The following is a 14,697-nucleotide window of genomic DNA, read 5'->3' as shown; positions in this document are numbered from 1 at the left end:
CGGTTTATATGGGGGCTATACTTAAAAGTGGTCCGATATGGCCCATTTGCAATAACATCCGACCTACGTCAATAACAACTACTTATGCCAAGTTTCAAGTCGATAGCTTGTTTCGTTCGGAAGTTAGCGTGATTTCAACAGACGGACGGACGGACATACTTAGATCAACTCAGAATTTCACCACGACCCAGAATATGTTATATATATATATATACTTTATGGGGTCTTAGACCAATATTTCGATGTGTTACAAACTGAATGACAAAGTTAATATATCCCCCGTCGTATGGTGATGGGTATAAAAAGAATTGTCAATTGTAGGAAAGTCCATATGTAAACATTTTATTATTAATGAAAATATCGTAAAATACAATTTCTCAAGTTTTGAACAATTGCACGTGTTCTTTGTTTATTAGAAACCATCAACTGAAAATGTATTAAAATGATTCTCAAACTTTAATAACTTCTACACATTCTCCCTCCCTTACACCCAGGCAAGCTGTTAAACATCAGTAGACCGTTTATAGCTTTAACGTCACTTATCTAAATAACCCATCTACAATGAGTGTAGCCGTATGGTATATACATAAATATAGCATACATTCAGGCACAAACAATCGCATAGACTACTTTTGGGCATCATTCATTTGTGCTCCCATACCAATATATTTCTCAGCGAGCAAACCGAAAACCACATTCGCTTTGAGGGAAATGTGGTTTCTGGGGCCATGTGGCTCACATGGTTGTTTTGTGGGGTGGCATAAGACATTTCTGAAATATAAATATGGCATAGAAATGACATTTTTATTGTAAACAATAAAATTGTGTTCATTCATGTGCAATATTTACTTTAAGAAACGAACAAAGATAATTCTTTGTATGTTATTATAATATAGTGCTTAATTTTCAGATATGTTGAGGAGAAGGATACCTTTCCTTGACAAACCACACTTCACAAGAAATATAGAAGATTGTCCAATAGATACGGTCACGGCCTAAAGGAAAAAAAAGTTGATGCGGTCACCCCCCAGTTTTGTAACATATTCGAAGACAATTTCAGAACACCAAAACTTTTTTGTCCGTGCACCCTACGACCCCCCGAAATACAATTTATTGTGCTGTGTCGTCATTTGAAATTACATACTTTGATAAAATTTTCTATAGAAATAAAATTTTGACAAAATTTTCTATAGAAATAAAATATTGATAAAATTTTCTATAGATATAAAATTTTGATAAAATTTTCTATAGATATAAAATTTTGATAAAATTTTCTATAAAAATAAAATTTTAACAAAAATTTCTATAGAAATAAAATTTTGACAAAATTTTCTATAGAAATAAAATTTTGACAAAATTTTCTATAGAACTAAAATTTGGATAAAATTTTCTATAGATATAAAATTTGGATAAAATTTTCTATGGAAATAAAATTTTGACAAAATTTTCTATAGAAATAAAATATTGATAAAATTTTCTATAGATATAAAATTTTGACAGAATTTTCTATAAAAATAAAATTATAACAAAAATTTCTATAGAAATAAAATTTTGACAAAATTTTCTATAGATATAAATATTTGATACAATTTTCTATAGAAATGAAATTTTGACAAAGTTTTTTATAGAAATAAAATTTTCACAAAATATTCTATAGAAATAAAATTTTGACAAAATTTTCTATAGAACTAAAATTTTGATAAAATTTTCTATAGATATAAAAGTTTGCCAAATTTTCTATAGAAATAAAATTTTGACAAAATTTTCTATAGATATAACATTTTGATAAAACTTTCTATAAAAATAAAATTTTGACAAATTTTCTATAGAAATAAAATTTTGACAAAAATTTCTATAGAATTAAAATTTTGACAAAATTTTCTATGGTTATAAAATTTTGATAAAATTTTCTATAAAAATAAAATTTTTACAAAGTTTTTTTTATAGAAATAAAATTTTGACAAAATATTCTATAGAAAAAAATTTTGGTAGATTATTTTTGGCGATATGGACCAATTTTTGTGTGATTGGTGATCGGCTATATATGACTATAGACCAATATGGACCAATTTTTTTCATGACTGTTAGCGGCCATATACCAACGCAATGTACCAAATTTCAATCGAATCGGATGAATTTTGCACCTCCAAGAGGTTTCGGAGGTCAAATCTGGGGATCGGTTTATATGGAGGCTATATATATTATATGGACCAATTTTTGCATGGCTGTTAGAGACCATATACTTACACCTCGTAACAAATTTCAACCGGATCGGATGAAATTTGCTCCTCCTAGAGGCTCCGAGGTCTAATCTGGGGATCGGTTTATATGGGGGCTATATATAATTATGGACCGATATGGGCCAATTGTTGCATGGTTGTTACAGACCATATACTTACATCACGTACGAAATTTCAACCAGATCGGATGAAATTTGCTCCTCCAAGAGGCTCCGGAGGTCAACTCGGTGGGTCGGTTTATATGGGGGCTATACTTAAAAGTGGTCCGATATGGCCCATTTGCAATAACATCCGACCTACGTCAATAACAACTACTTATGCCAAGTTTCAAGTCGATAGCTTGTTTCGTTCGGAAGTTAGCGTGATTTCAACAGACGGACGGACGGACATACTTGGATCAACTCAGAATTTCACCACGACCCAGAATATGTTATATATATATATATATACTTTATGGGGTCTTAGACCAATATTTCGATGTGTTACAAACTGAATGACAAAGTTAATATATCCCCCGTCGTATGGTGATGGGTATAAAAAGAATTGTCAATTGTAGGAAAGTCCATATGAAAACATTTTATTATTAATGAAAATATCGTAAAATACAATTTCTCAAGTTTTGAACAATTGCACGTGTTCTTTGTTTATTAGAAACCATCAACTGAAAATGTATTAAAATGATTCTCAAACTTTAATAACTTCTACACATTCTCCCTCCCTTACACCCAGGCAAGCTGTTAAACATCAGTAGACCGTTTATAGCTTTAACGTCACTTATCTAAATAACCCATCTACAATGAGTGTAGCCGTATGGTATATACATAAATATAGCATACATTCAGGCACAAACAATCGCATAGACTACTTTTGGGCATCATTCATTTGTGCTCCCATACCAATATATTTCTCAGCGAGCAAACCGAAAACCACATTCGCTTTGAGGGAAATGTGGTTTCTGGGGCCATGTGGCTCACATGGTTGTTTTGTGGGGTGGCATAAGACATTTCTGAAATATAAATATGGCATAGAAATGACATTTTTATTGTAAACAATAAAATTGTGTTCATTCATGTGCAATATTTACTTTAAGAAACGAACAAAGATAAGCCACAACAAAACATACTTATACAAATACCGAAGACTTATATCAATCATAAATATTCATGTCAATATATTGATGATTTGTGTAGACATTTATTTGATACACCTGGAAAAATTTCTGCAAAATGAGAATTTTTCTCGAAATCTTTTTTTTAATCTTCCACTATGGAAGAAAGGGTTTATTGATATTGTCTTTCAATTTGCACAGCCTAGAAATATTACTCTAATGGAAAATCATATATCCTCCTAAAATTATGCAATGGTAAATTTTTTCAACTAACCAAATAACTAAAGTGGGAATTAAGAACAAAAATCTTCTGGAATCCCAAACGCAACATGAAAGGAATATTGAAACGGTCCCTTCGACCCACCCAATATCATCTACATAAATGTATTAGCTATTATGACGACAACTAAATATAAATATCAAATTCAGTTCATTGGTATAGGACTGACTATACAAATAACCTCTCCAAAAATATCCTTCAATTACATCAAATAAAAGATGTTAATGACGACATTGATGTTTAATGTTTAACAAAACTTTTTTTTTTGCATACATTTTCAATAAGATAAAGTTTTCCTCGAAGTTGCTTTAAGCAAACCATCAAAATTATGTAAAATTTTCTTGCCGTACAACAGATGGACGAACGTATATGAGAAATTCCAGATCAATATTTTTTTCAGAATATAAAATAAAATCCTATAACTACTCCTTGTTCTGTTTCAAAATTTATGTCTAATAACAATTAAATTCTATTCTTTTTTTCTATGGCATCCCAGCAAAAAATTGCACATTCTTTTTGGAGTACCTTCATTAAGAACCACTTGCTTTTTCGATTGCTAAAATTATTTTCTCGCTTCCAAAACCTGTTCTATAGAATTAGTATTATACATGATTACACAGAACATGTTTTCGAATTGCTCCGATCGTCAGAAATTGAAACATTATCTGTTTATAAATTGCAACCTTAATTCTATGGAACTACTAGAACAAGATCTATGGAACTACAAGAAAACAATCAAAAATAAATCAAATGTGTATGCGCCTTAAGCAACGCAATCAATTGCAATTTTGATTCCGTTTTCCTCAAAATAGAAGCGAGTACGAAAGTGAACTTTGGGGATGTTTTTCTCAATCATTGAGAGTAACGTACAAATAGAAGAGAGTGAGAGTGTAAAATTCCATAGTATAGAATTGCCATGTCTTTTCTATTTAACGTATGAGGATGATTTTTTTGTTGTGAGATTTGGAAATTTTGTATTTATTGATAAAAATATTGAATAGGTATGTTGAAATCATTGAAATATTATAATAAAAAAACTTTTTGTGTCTCTGGATTATAGTCATTACGGTTCGTTATGACTTTGCGATATCCAATGTTGGTAATTGTAGCAGAAACCCAACTGCAGTTTTAATATTTTACAAATGGTAACTCTAGTTGGAATATGCAAGGGAAGAGTGGCTTCATCCAACAACAAAAGTACTCATAGTTAACGGTACTTGAGAAGTAAGTGTGTTTGAACTTTAAACATCAGTAAGAATTTGTCGCGTTAGTGTACAGACATAAAAAATAATTTGGAAAAGTGAAGTAAAAAGGTAAAAATATTTAAAAATGACAAGTAAGTCAACATATTATAGGAATCTAAAAAAAGAAAAAGAAAAATTGAATGATCTATTGTGTATTTCCCAGTGCGCAAAAACTATTCCGCTACAAAATGAATTTGTCGAAAAAAATTCGACTATGAGAATTAATGAAATTTGTTCACCTATTCCCCTTCGCCAAAAGCTCAGATCTTGGGTTTTGGAATACAAACCCTCAGTAGCCTCATGTCGGCGATTATTTTCCATTTTAAGGGAAGAGAATCTAGATGTGCCTTTGTCCGATCGCTAATTTGAAAGGTACATTCTAGAATCCAGTATACCAGTTTTTAAGGATTTTTTTACAGATACTATATCAACCCAGAATAACGCTCTAACAAATGTTCTTTCCGAGCACATCGTTGGTTTAAGAATGTCTTTCAAGGCGCATTTTGAAGCTCCAAGATTCGCAGAATTTTTCCCAATTAAGTCGGATAATGAATTAAAAAGCATCGACGAAATGATAAACGATGATAATAAGAGCGAATTTGTAAGTACCAGCATATATATATTATTCAAAACAGCTACTATATATATCAATATTATGTATCTTTTCAGGTATCAACCCTAAGAAGAGTAATAGGAGCCAAAGGGTTACAAAGAGGAATCACAAATGTTTTTTCCAATGATATTATTCTTAATTACAACGCCCGTGGAATTCAAGGAAAAAAGAGGCTTTTAGATTTCAAAAAACTTATTGATGTTCTCTTTTGTAAGTAAGCTTTAAACGACGGCGAATTAAAGACTAATAGTCTATGTTTGTTCTATTTTTGTTCCAGTGGCAAGCACTGCAGATGGATGCACTGAGTATGAATTTATTGTTGCTCTGCGCAATGCCTTAAAAGCCGCCAAAAATAAACATTTCAAAACCAACTGCCTCAAGAACAAAGTACAAAAGGAAAACCTGCCCGATGAATAAAACAAGAAGGCCGCTTTATAAATATATGTAAAATATGAATTTATTTTTATTTTTTTTTATAAGTGAACTTAATTAAATTTTAGTTTTCGTAACAATAATTTTATAAATCGTTCTAACAATATAAATTTAAATAAACACTCTACTTCATTCTTGTGGTAAAAATTGGAATTACTTTTTTTAGAAAAGGATGGAACTAATTGAATATATAAAAAAAGGTATAAATTCTTTTTCCAACCTCAATAACTAATTCCAGGAACTGACATTACAATGCATTCTTTACTTCAATATTGGAACAACTTGAAATATGGGTATGGTAAAACTAGTTCCGGCAGTGTCATACCCTTATAAAAAGAATAGGTTCTGCAAGTTAGTTGGGAATTAGTTCGAAGCAAACTGCTTAATTCCGCACTCGATTGCCATTTTGACAATTTTTTTACTGGGATATCTCATATTTTAAAACCAAAGTTTACTTTCATTGAAGTATAATTGTGGTATATATTCTTTTCTTACCACCCCCACCAACATTGGTTATAAGAATCGTAGGATGATATCTCTTGACATCAGAATTTCCATTTGACCATTTTTGGTTTTGGTTGGTTTTATTTGTCTGGAATGTAAATAACAAACCAGTCTTCTTGATTGTAGTGAAATGTGGTAAAGTTTCTTTCCCCCCACAATATGTATTTTCCAAGAACGCTGATAAATCCCAATTTTTGATATTATTCATGTGTTTGGCTAAGGGCATATTCATTGGGAGAAAGCAAATAATTTGAATGAGTTTGTAGGAAGAAGTTCTTAAAGTAAAATTAATATTCTAACTGAAGCAATTTATTCCCGTTTTCTTAATGGGGGAAAAAGGCCACTGTGCTACGTAATCGTAGTGGAAGGGTTTTTGTTAAATATTTAAAAAAAATCCCAAAATATCACATTTTGTGTTCTAATTTTTATATAGGTTAGTCTTGTATAGTCTTGGCAGTCCGTTATTTTAGGCTCAGTGAACTTCTCTCTTATCAATGAGTGCTGCACGATTCTGTGTTTAGCTCAATGACAAGGAACGGAATGACATTTCACTTTACGGTGAAACCATTTTATAGAAGATGTGCAACACTCAAAAATTACACCAACATTAATGAGGGAGGATAATCCAAGGCTGAAAGATTTTTTGGTGTTTGTCGAAACTGGGATTGAACGGTTGCCAAAAACAATCCTCCAAAATTTGAAAAGCATTTCACCACAAATCTACCAAATTAATAAAATCTTTCTTTGAAGTTTTCGATCATATTTTTGTGGTTATTTAAAAAATTTTTTTTTGTTTTGTATTTTGTCAACAATTTATTTATATAGAAAATTTTCTTAAAATTTTATTTCTATAGAAAATTTTCTCAAAATTTTATTTCTATACAAAATTTTCTCAAAATTTTATTTCTATAGAAAATTTTGTAAAATTAAATAAAATTTAAAAAACAAATATTTTTTTTAAGTTTTCGATCATATTTTTGTGGTTATTTTATTTTTTTTTTTTAATTTTGTCAATATTTTATTTCAATAGAAAATTTTATTTCTATAGAAAATTTCATAAAAATATTTTTTTTCTGAAATTTTCGATCATATTTTTGTGGTTATTACATTTTTTTTTTAATTTTATCAATATTTTTTTCTATAGAATTGTTTTAAAATTAAATAAAAATTAAAAAAAAATTCTTTTAAATTTTCATCATATTTTTGTGGTTATTTTAGTTTTTTATTTTGTCAATATTTTACTTCTATAGAAAATTTTCTTAAAATGTTATTTCTATAGAAAAATTTGCAAAATTAAATAGAAATTAAAAAAAAACTTTTTTTTTAAGTTTTCTATCATATTTTAATTTTTTTGAATTTTGTCAATATTTTATTTCTATAGAAAATTTTATTTCATGTTTTTGTTGTTTTTCGATCTTTATTTTCAAATAAAAGTCTTCTGTTTTTTCGAGCTTGAGATCGGTCAAAATTTTATCAAAATTTTATTTCCATAGAAAATTTTGTAAAATTAAAAAACAAAAACTTTCTTTGAAGTTTTCGGTCATATTTTTGTGGTTATTTTATTTTTTTTTTCATTTTGTCAAGATTTTATTTCTATAAAAAATTTTCTTAAAATTTTATTTCTATAGAAAATTTTATCAAAATAATCTTTTTTGAAGTTTTCGATCATATTTTTTGGTCATTTCAATTTTTTTTTTGAATTTTGTCAATATTTTATTTCTATAGAAATAAATTAAAATTAAATATAAATTTAAAAAATCTTTCTTTGAAGTTTTCGATCATATTTTTGTGGTTATTTTAATTTTCTTTTTTTGTTTTGAATTTTGTCAATATTTTATTTTTATAGATTTTTTTTTTTAATTTTATTTCTATTGAAAATTTTGTCAATATTTCATTTCTATAGAAAATTTTGTCAACAGTTTATTTATTTCTGTAGAAAAATTTCTCAAAATTTTATTTCTATAGAAAATTTTCTTAAAATTTTATATCTATAGAAAATTTTGTAAAATTAAATAAAAATTTAAAAAAAAAATTATGTTTTCGATCCTATTTTTGTGGTTATTTTTTTTTTTTTTGAATTTTGTCAATTTTATAAAAATATATTTTTTTTATTAAATAACAATTAAAAAAAACTTTCTTTAAAGTTTTCGATCATATTTTTGTGGTTATTTTAATTTTTTCGAATTTTGTCAATATTTCATTTCTGTAGAATTTTTTTTTTTTAATTTTATTTCTATAAAAAATTTTATTACAATTTTATTTCTTTAGAAAATTTTGCAAAATTAAATAAAATTAAAAAAAAAAAAACTTTCTTTTAAGTTTTTGATCATATTTTTGTGGTTATTTTATTATTTTTTGAATTTTATCAATATTTTATTTCTATAGAAAAATGTCTCAAAATTATATTTCTGTAGAAAATTTTCTCAAAATTTTATTTCTTTAGAAGATTTTATCAAAATCTTTTTTTGAAGTTTTCGATCATATTTTTGTCATCATTTCAATTTTTTTTTTGTTTTTGAATTTTGTCAATATTTTATTTCTATAGAAATGTTTTTAAAAATTTTATTTCTATAGAAAATTTTGTAAAATTAAATAAAAATTAAAAAAAAAAACTTTCTTTGAAGTTTTCGATCATATTTTTGTGGTTATTTTACTTTGTTTTTTTTTTTTGAATTTTGTCAATATTTTTCTATAGAACATTTTTTTTTAAATTTTATTTCTATGGAAAATTTTGTCAACATTTTATTTCTATAGAAAATTTTTTCAACATTTTATCTCTATTAAAAATTTTCTCAAAATTATATATCTATAGAAATTTTGTCAAAATTTTATTTCGGTAGAAAATTTTGTCAACATTTTATTTCTATAGAAAATTTTGTCAAAATTGTATTTCTATAAAAAATTCTGCCAAAATTTTATTTCTACAGAAAATTTTGTCAACATTTTATTTCTATAGAAAATTTTGTCAACATTTTATTTCTATAGAAAATTTTGTCAAAATTTTATTTCTATAGAAAATTTTTACAAAATTTTATTTCTATAGAAAATTTTGACAAAATTTTATTTCTATAGAAAATTTTGACCAAATTTTATTTGTGTAAAAAAATTTGGCCAACATTTTAATTCTATAGAAAATTGAAGTACCTCTTAGTTGGAGAGGAATGTTTTGCAAAATCTACCAAAAACATCAAGAATTGTACCAATCTACCAAACACTAAAAGATCTACCATTTTTAGTGGAATTCTACCAACTGTGGCAACCGTGGATTGAACCCAAGATCCATTGTATACAATGCTCATTCAAAAAAAAAAGTTTACTTGGATCCAAAGATTTTAACCTTGCTTTAAGGATTTTGGTATTGATTCCGAGCAAAAGATGTGGCTTCTCTGAAATGAAGACATTTTTTAACGACCTATCTGGCTTTTTATCTAGGTTCAATAAAATTAAAATTAGCATACAGATCCCATTTATCGAATCTTTGTTCTCCTTTCGCGGTATATTAATACAGCTATGCACGAATAAACAAATGCCAGTTTAAAAAATTACAAATTGAAACGGGTACTTCAAAGTAAAATTTTTTTTCTTAAATTCAAAAAACTTTAAGCCAAAGATTGATAAATCCTCAAAATAAGGCTTAGCCTATATTTGAAGCGTTTTAATCTTAAATGTCATGACTCATTATTTCAGTTAATTTAAGGATGATTTCTTTAAATCAAAGCTGTGTTTCTTTACTTTAAGGAAAATTTGCCTTAGTTCAAAGACATACGACTTTGTGTCCTAAATTTATTAAAAACAAGTGTATGTCCTAAATTTAATAAAAACAATTTTTGAATCAGGTATTATAAACATTATTTTAATTCAAATTTCATTACTTTTAAGAAATTTGTCCTTAATATTTTGTAAATTGCGCATCCTAAAATTTAGGTTGCGTAATCTTTAATATGACGGAAATATAGTTTTCAGTACGGTCAAGATAACCATTAAAAAAGTTAAAGTGGCAGCCCAATTTTTTCAGGCTCACATAGACTATTCAACAGTCCATTGTGATAATTGCTCTAAGCATTGATGCAACCTAAAGACAATACAACCTAAAATTTAGGACACATAATTAACACAACATTAACGACAAATTTCTTTAAAATAAAATAAAGTTAATAATCACTGCTTTCAATGTGGGACAATAATATTTGAAGTAAGACAAATTTTCTTTAAAATTAAGAAAACCATTTTTAGTTAAAATAAATTGAAATATTGAATCTTTGGATTAAAGATGAAAAAGCTTCAAAACTAGGCTAGGACTTATTTTGAGGATTTTGTATGCAATATAAAGAAGTTACCAAGTACAAATATAGGAATTTCAATTGCAGACTCTACACGCACAGAAAAAACATGTTTGGACATGGTTGCCGCATCCATTTAATGCTTATTTAGAGTATGTAATTGTCGCGAAAACCATGTATTTTGTCTTTGTAAAAATAATTTTCGAGCGGAGAAAAATATATGTTGGCAATAAGCATTTAAATGGTTCTCAAATGCCGCAAACATGTTCTATTATTTAAATGATAGAATTTGAGACCATTATATGGTCAGGAAAATCATGTATCTGACCATTCAATTTTTTTACTTTTTTGCAGAGAAAAAAATATTTTTATAGTTTACGTATAGACATGTCTACAATCATTACATGGCCATAAAGACCATGTACATTGTTTTCGTGACCATTTAATTTTTTAATTTTTTTGCAGCGACAAGAATTTTATAAAAACATTGAGCAGGTACACACGATTTTCATTTTGCGCGTCAGTCGTGTGTTGATTGTTTCTTGGAATGGACGGAGAATACGGAATTATTGTGTTTTGTGTTAATTTATTTATTCAGAAATGGCACGTGGTTTTATGTGAATACAAACAAGGAAAGTGTAATTGAAAAAAATATACCTGGTTTTTGTTCTGCATTTTGATATATGGTATAATTTATTTTTATTTGCAGTTACATGATGTCTGCGTTTGTACATTTGATGGTCACGAAGTAAATATGGAATGATTACTTATTGTTGAAATTGAACCAAACTAGAGTGTGTAAAAATATGTGAAGTTTGCTTGCACGACATTATAAATACAAATAAACAAAGAATTAGTTTATAAATAAATAAAAAGAAATAAATAAAGTTGATTTTGTGTTTTCTTTTCTCAAGTGGCGTCCTTTTTTCGACGACGAAAAAAGTTTTTTCATAAAAATCAAAACATTTTAGGTTGTGACCATGTTCTTTTAACTAGAAGAAAAACATTTTTGACGAATAACATAACATTTTAGATCGTGACCATTGTCTTTTAATGGAAACAAAATTCTTTTTATCAATATAATAACATTTTAGATGAGGACAATTGTATTTTTCTTAGAACCATGTTCACTGAGCCAACATGGTTGCAGGTTAAAATGTTACATGGTCGCCGCAAAAATAGCTGCTATCATATTATTTTGCTCTTCGAATATGATTGTGGCAATCATGTTTCTTCTCTGCGTGTAGTAGACCGGTTTCTACTGAAGTTACCAAATCGGACACTCGCTAAGAGTTTAGCATTAGGATGTGGCTAGTCAACGGGTTACGAATGTACAAGATTTCCAGATCTAACAACAAATTCTATTTTTTTATACCCTCCACCATAGGATGGGGGTATATTAACTTTGTCATTCCGTTTGTAACACATCAAAATATTGCTCTAAGACCCCATAAAGTATATATATTCTGGGTCGTGGTGAAATTCTGAGTCGATCTAAGCATGTCCGTCCGTCCGTCCGTCTGTCCGTCTGTCCGTCCGTCCATCTGTCCGTCTGTCCGGCTGTCCGTCCGTCTGTGGAAATCACGCTAACTTCCGAACGAAACAAGCTATCGACTTGAAACTTGGCACAAGTAGTTGTTATTGATGTAGGTCGGATGGTATTGAAAATGGGCCATATCGGACCACGTTTACGTATAGCCCCCATATAAACCGATCCCCAAATTTGGCTTGGGGAGCCTCCCGGAGCAGCAAAATTCATCCGATCCGGTTGAAATTTGGCACGTGGTCTTAGTATACGGTCTCTAACAACCATGCAAAAATTGGTCCATATCGGTCCATAATTATATAGCCCCCATATAAACCGATCCCCAGATTTGACCTCCGGAGCCTCTTGGAGGGGCAAAATTCATCCGATCCGATTGAAATTTGGTACCTGATGTTACTATATGGTCTCTAACAACCATGCAAAAATTGGTCCATATCGGTCCATAATTATATATAGCCCCCATATAAACCGATCCCCAGATTTGACCTCCGGAGACTTTTGGAGGGGCAAAATTCATCCGATCCGGTTGAAATTTGGTACCTGATGTTAGTATACGGTCTCTAACAACCATGCAAAAATTGGTCCATATCGATCCATAATTATATATAGCTCCCATATAAACCGATCCCCAGATTTGACCACCGGAGCCTCTTGGAGGAGCAAAATTTATCCGATCCGGTTGAAATTTAGTACGTGGTCTTAGTATACGGTTTTTAACAACCATGCAAAAATTGGTCCATATCGGTCCATAATTATATATAGCCCCCATATAAACCAATCCCCAGATTTGACCTCCGGAGCCTCTTGGAGGGGCAAAATTCATCCGATCCGGTTGAAATTTGGTACCTGATGTTAGTTTACGGCCTCTAATAACCATGCAAAAATTGGTCCATATCGGTCCATAATTATATATAGCCCCCATATAAACCGATCCCCAGATTTGACCTCCGGAGCCTCTTGGAAGAGCAAAATTCATCCGATCCAGTTGAAATTTGGTACATGGTGTTAGTATGTGGTCTCTAACAACCATGCAAAAATTGGTCCATATCGGTCCATAATTATATATAGTTCCCATATAAACCGTCCCCAGATTTGACGTCCGGAACCTCTTGGAGGAGCAAAGGTCATCCGATACGGTTGAAATTTGGTACATTTTGTCAATATATGGCCTCTAACAGCCATGTAAAAAATGGTCCATATCGGTCTTTAGTTATATATAGCCGATGACTTATTACACAAAAATTGGTCCATATCGCCAAAAATAATCTACCAAAACTTTATTTCCATAGAAAATTTTGTCAAATTTTATTACTATAGATAGTTTTGTCAAAATTTCATTTCTATAGAAAGTTTTGTCAAAAGTTTATTTCTATACAAATGTTTGTCAAAATTTTGTTTCCATAGAAAATTTTGTCAAAATTTTATTTCTATAGAAAATTTTGTAATCTACCAAAACTTTATTTCCATATAAAATTTTGTCAAATTTTATTACTATAGAAAGTTTTGTTAAAATTTCATTTCTATAGAAAGTTTTGTCAAAAGTTTATTTCTATAGAAATGTTTGTCAAAATTTTATTTCTATAGAAAATTTTGTAAAAAATTTATTTCTGTAGAAAATTTTGTCAACATTTTATTTCTATACAAAATTTTGTCAAAATTTCATTTCTATACAAAATTTTATCAACATTTTATTTCTATAGAAATTTTTGTCAAAATTGTATTGCTATAGAAAATTTTGTCAAAATTTTACTTCCATAGAAAATTTTGTCAACATTTTATTTCTATAGAAAATTTTGTCAAGTTTTTATTTCTACAGAAAATTTTGTCAAATTTTTATTTCTATAGAAAATTTTGTCAAAATTTTATTTCTATAGAAAATTTTGTCAAGGTTTCATTTCTATAGAAAATTTTGTCAAAATTTTATTTCTATAGAAAATTTTGTCAAACTAGATTATATACGTATTTAATCGGCCTTTTTTTGTTTAATATATACCCCGTATGGGCTAACTTACAATTTAGAAGACAGTGCTAAAAAGTTTTACGATACCTTGCCATCGGCAAGTGTTATCGCAACCCAAGTAATTCGATTGTGGATGACAGCCTTTAGTAGAAGTTCCTACGCAATCCATGGTGGAGGGTACATAAGATTCGGCCTGGCCGAACTTACGGCCGTGTACACTTGTTTTTACTTAGTTATATGGCGGCATCCAATGGGATGCCAAAATCAAAGCCCAGTTGTCGGGATCCTGCATAAGTAATTTTAAATTAAACTCAATGTTAAAGTTTTACCAAATTCAAATTTATTAAAAACTTTGAACTGCATCTCTATATCCCTTGGAGACTTATCGAACGACCCACGGACACTTTTATTTCATGCAAAAAATCCGATAGATATGGTTCCCAGCAAATATTTGAAATCAACTTTCTTTCTTTATCATTGCCTTTATCAC

At 28.9% G+C, this 14,697-nt stretch overlaps 2 protein-coding genes across 2 annotated transcripts in view; one reads left to right on the top strand and one right to left on the bottom strand.

The window, feature by feature from the left end:
• LOC142222363 (IDLSRF-like peptide) overlaps window positions 1-14,697 on the bottom strand; it is a 286,735-nt gene that overhangs the window by 257,101 nt on the left and 14,937 nt on the right. The window lies entirely within an intron of this gene.
• LOC142237868 (uncharacterized) lies at window positions 5,237-6,064 on the top strand. The gene is made up of 3 exons (XM_075309323.1): window positions 5,237-5,473; window positions 5,542-5,695; window positions 5,763-6,064. Exons 1-3 carry the CDS (start codon window positions 5,357-5,359, stop codon window positions 5,900-5,902), a joined length of 411 nt encoding a protein of 136 aa, XP_075165438.1. The 5' UTR covers window positions 5,237-5,356; the 3' UTR covers window positions 5,903-6,064.

The sequence above is a fragment of the Haematobia irritans genome, chromosome 1, assembly GCF_050003625.1.
Source record: "Haematobia irritans isolate KBUSLIRL chromosome 1, ASM5000362v1, whole genome shotgun sequence".
NCBI classification, from domain to species: Eukaryota; Metazoa; Arthropoda; class Insecta; order Diptera; family Muscidae; genus Haematobia; species Haematobia irritans.
This window is presented reverse-complemented; position numbering and strand designations above follow the sequence as displayed.

What these genes read in the sequence shown, in the direction of transcription:
- LOC142237868 (XM_075309323.1), top strand. Translation starts at nt 5,357, where the DNA reads ATGTCTTTCAAGGCGCATTTTGAAGCTCCAAGATTCGCAGAATTTTTC. An exon ending in ATGATAATAAGAGCGAATTT is followed by an intron (nt 5,474 to 5,541) that starts GTAAGTACCAGC and finishes GTATCTTTTCAG; the next exon opens with GTATCAACCCTAAGAAGAGT. An exon ending in ACTTATTGATGTTCTCTTTT is followed by an intron (nt 5,696 to 5,762) that starts GTAAGTAAGCTT and finishes TTTTTGTTCCAG; the next exon opens with TGGCAAGCACTGCAGATGGA.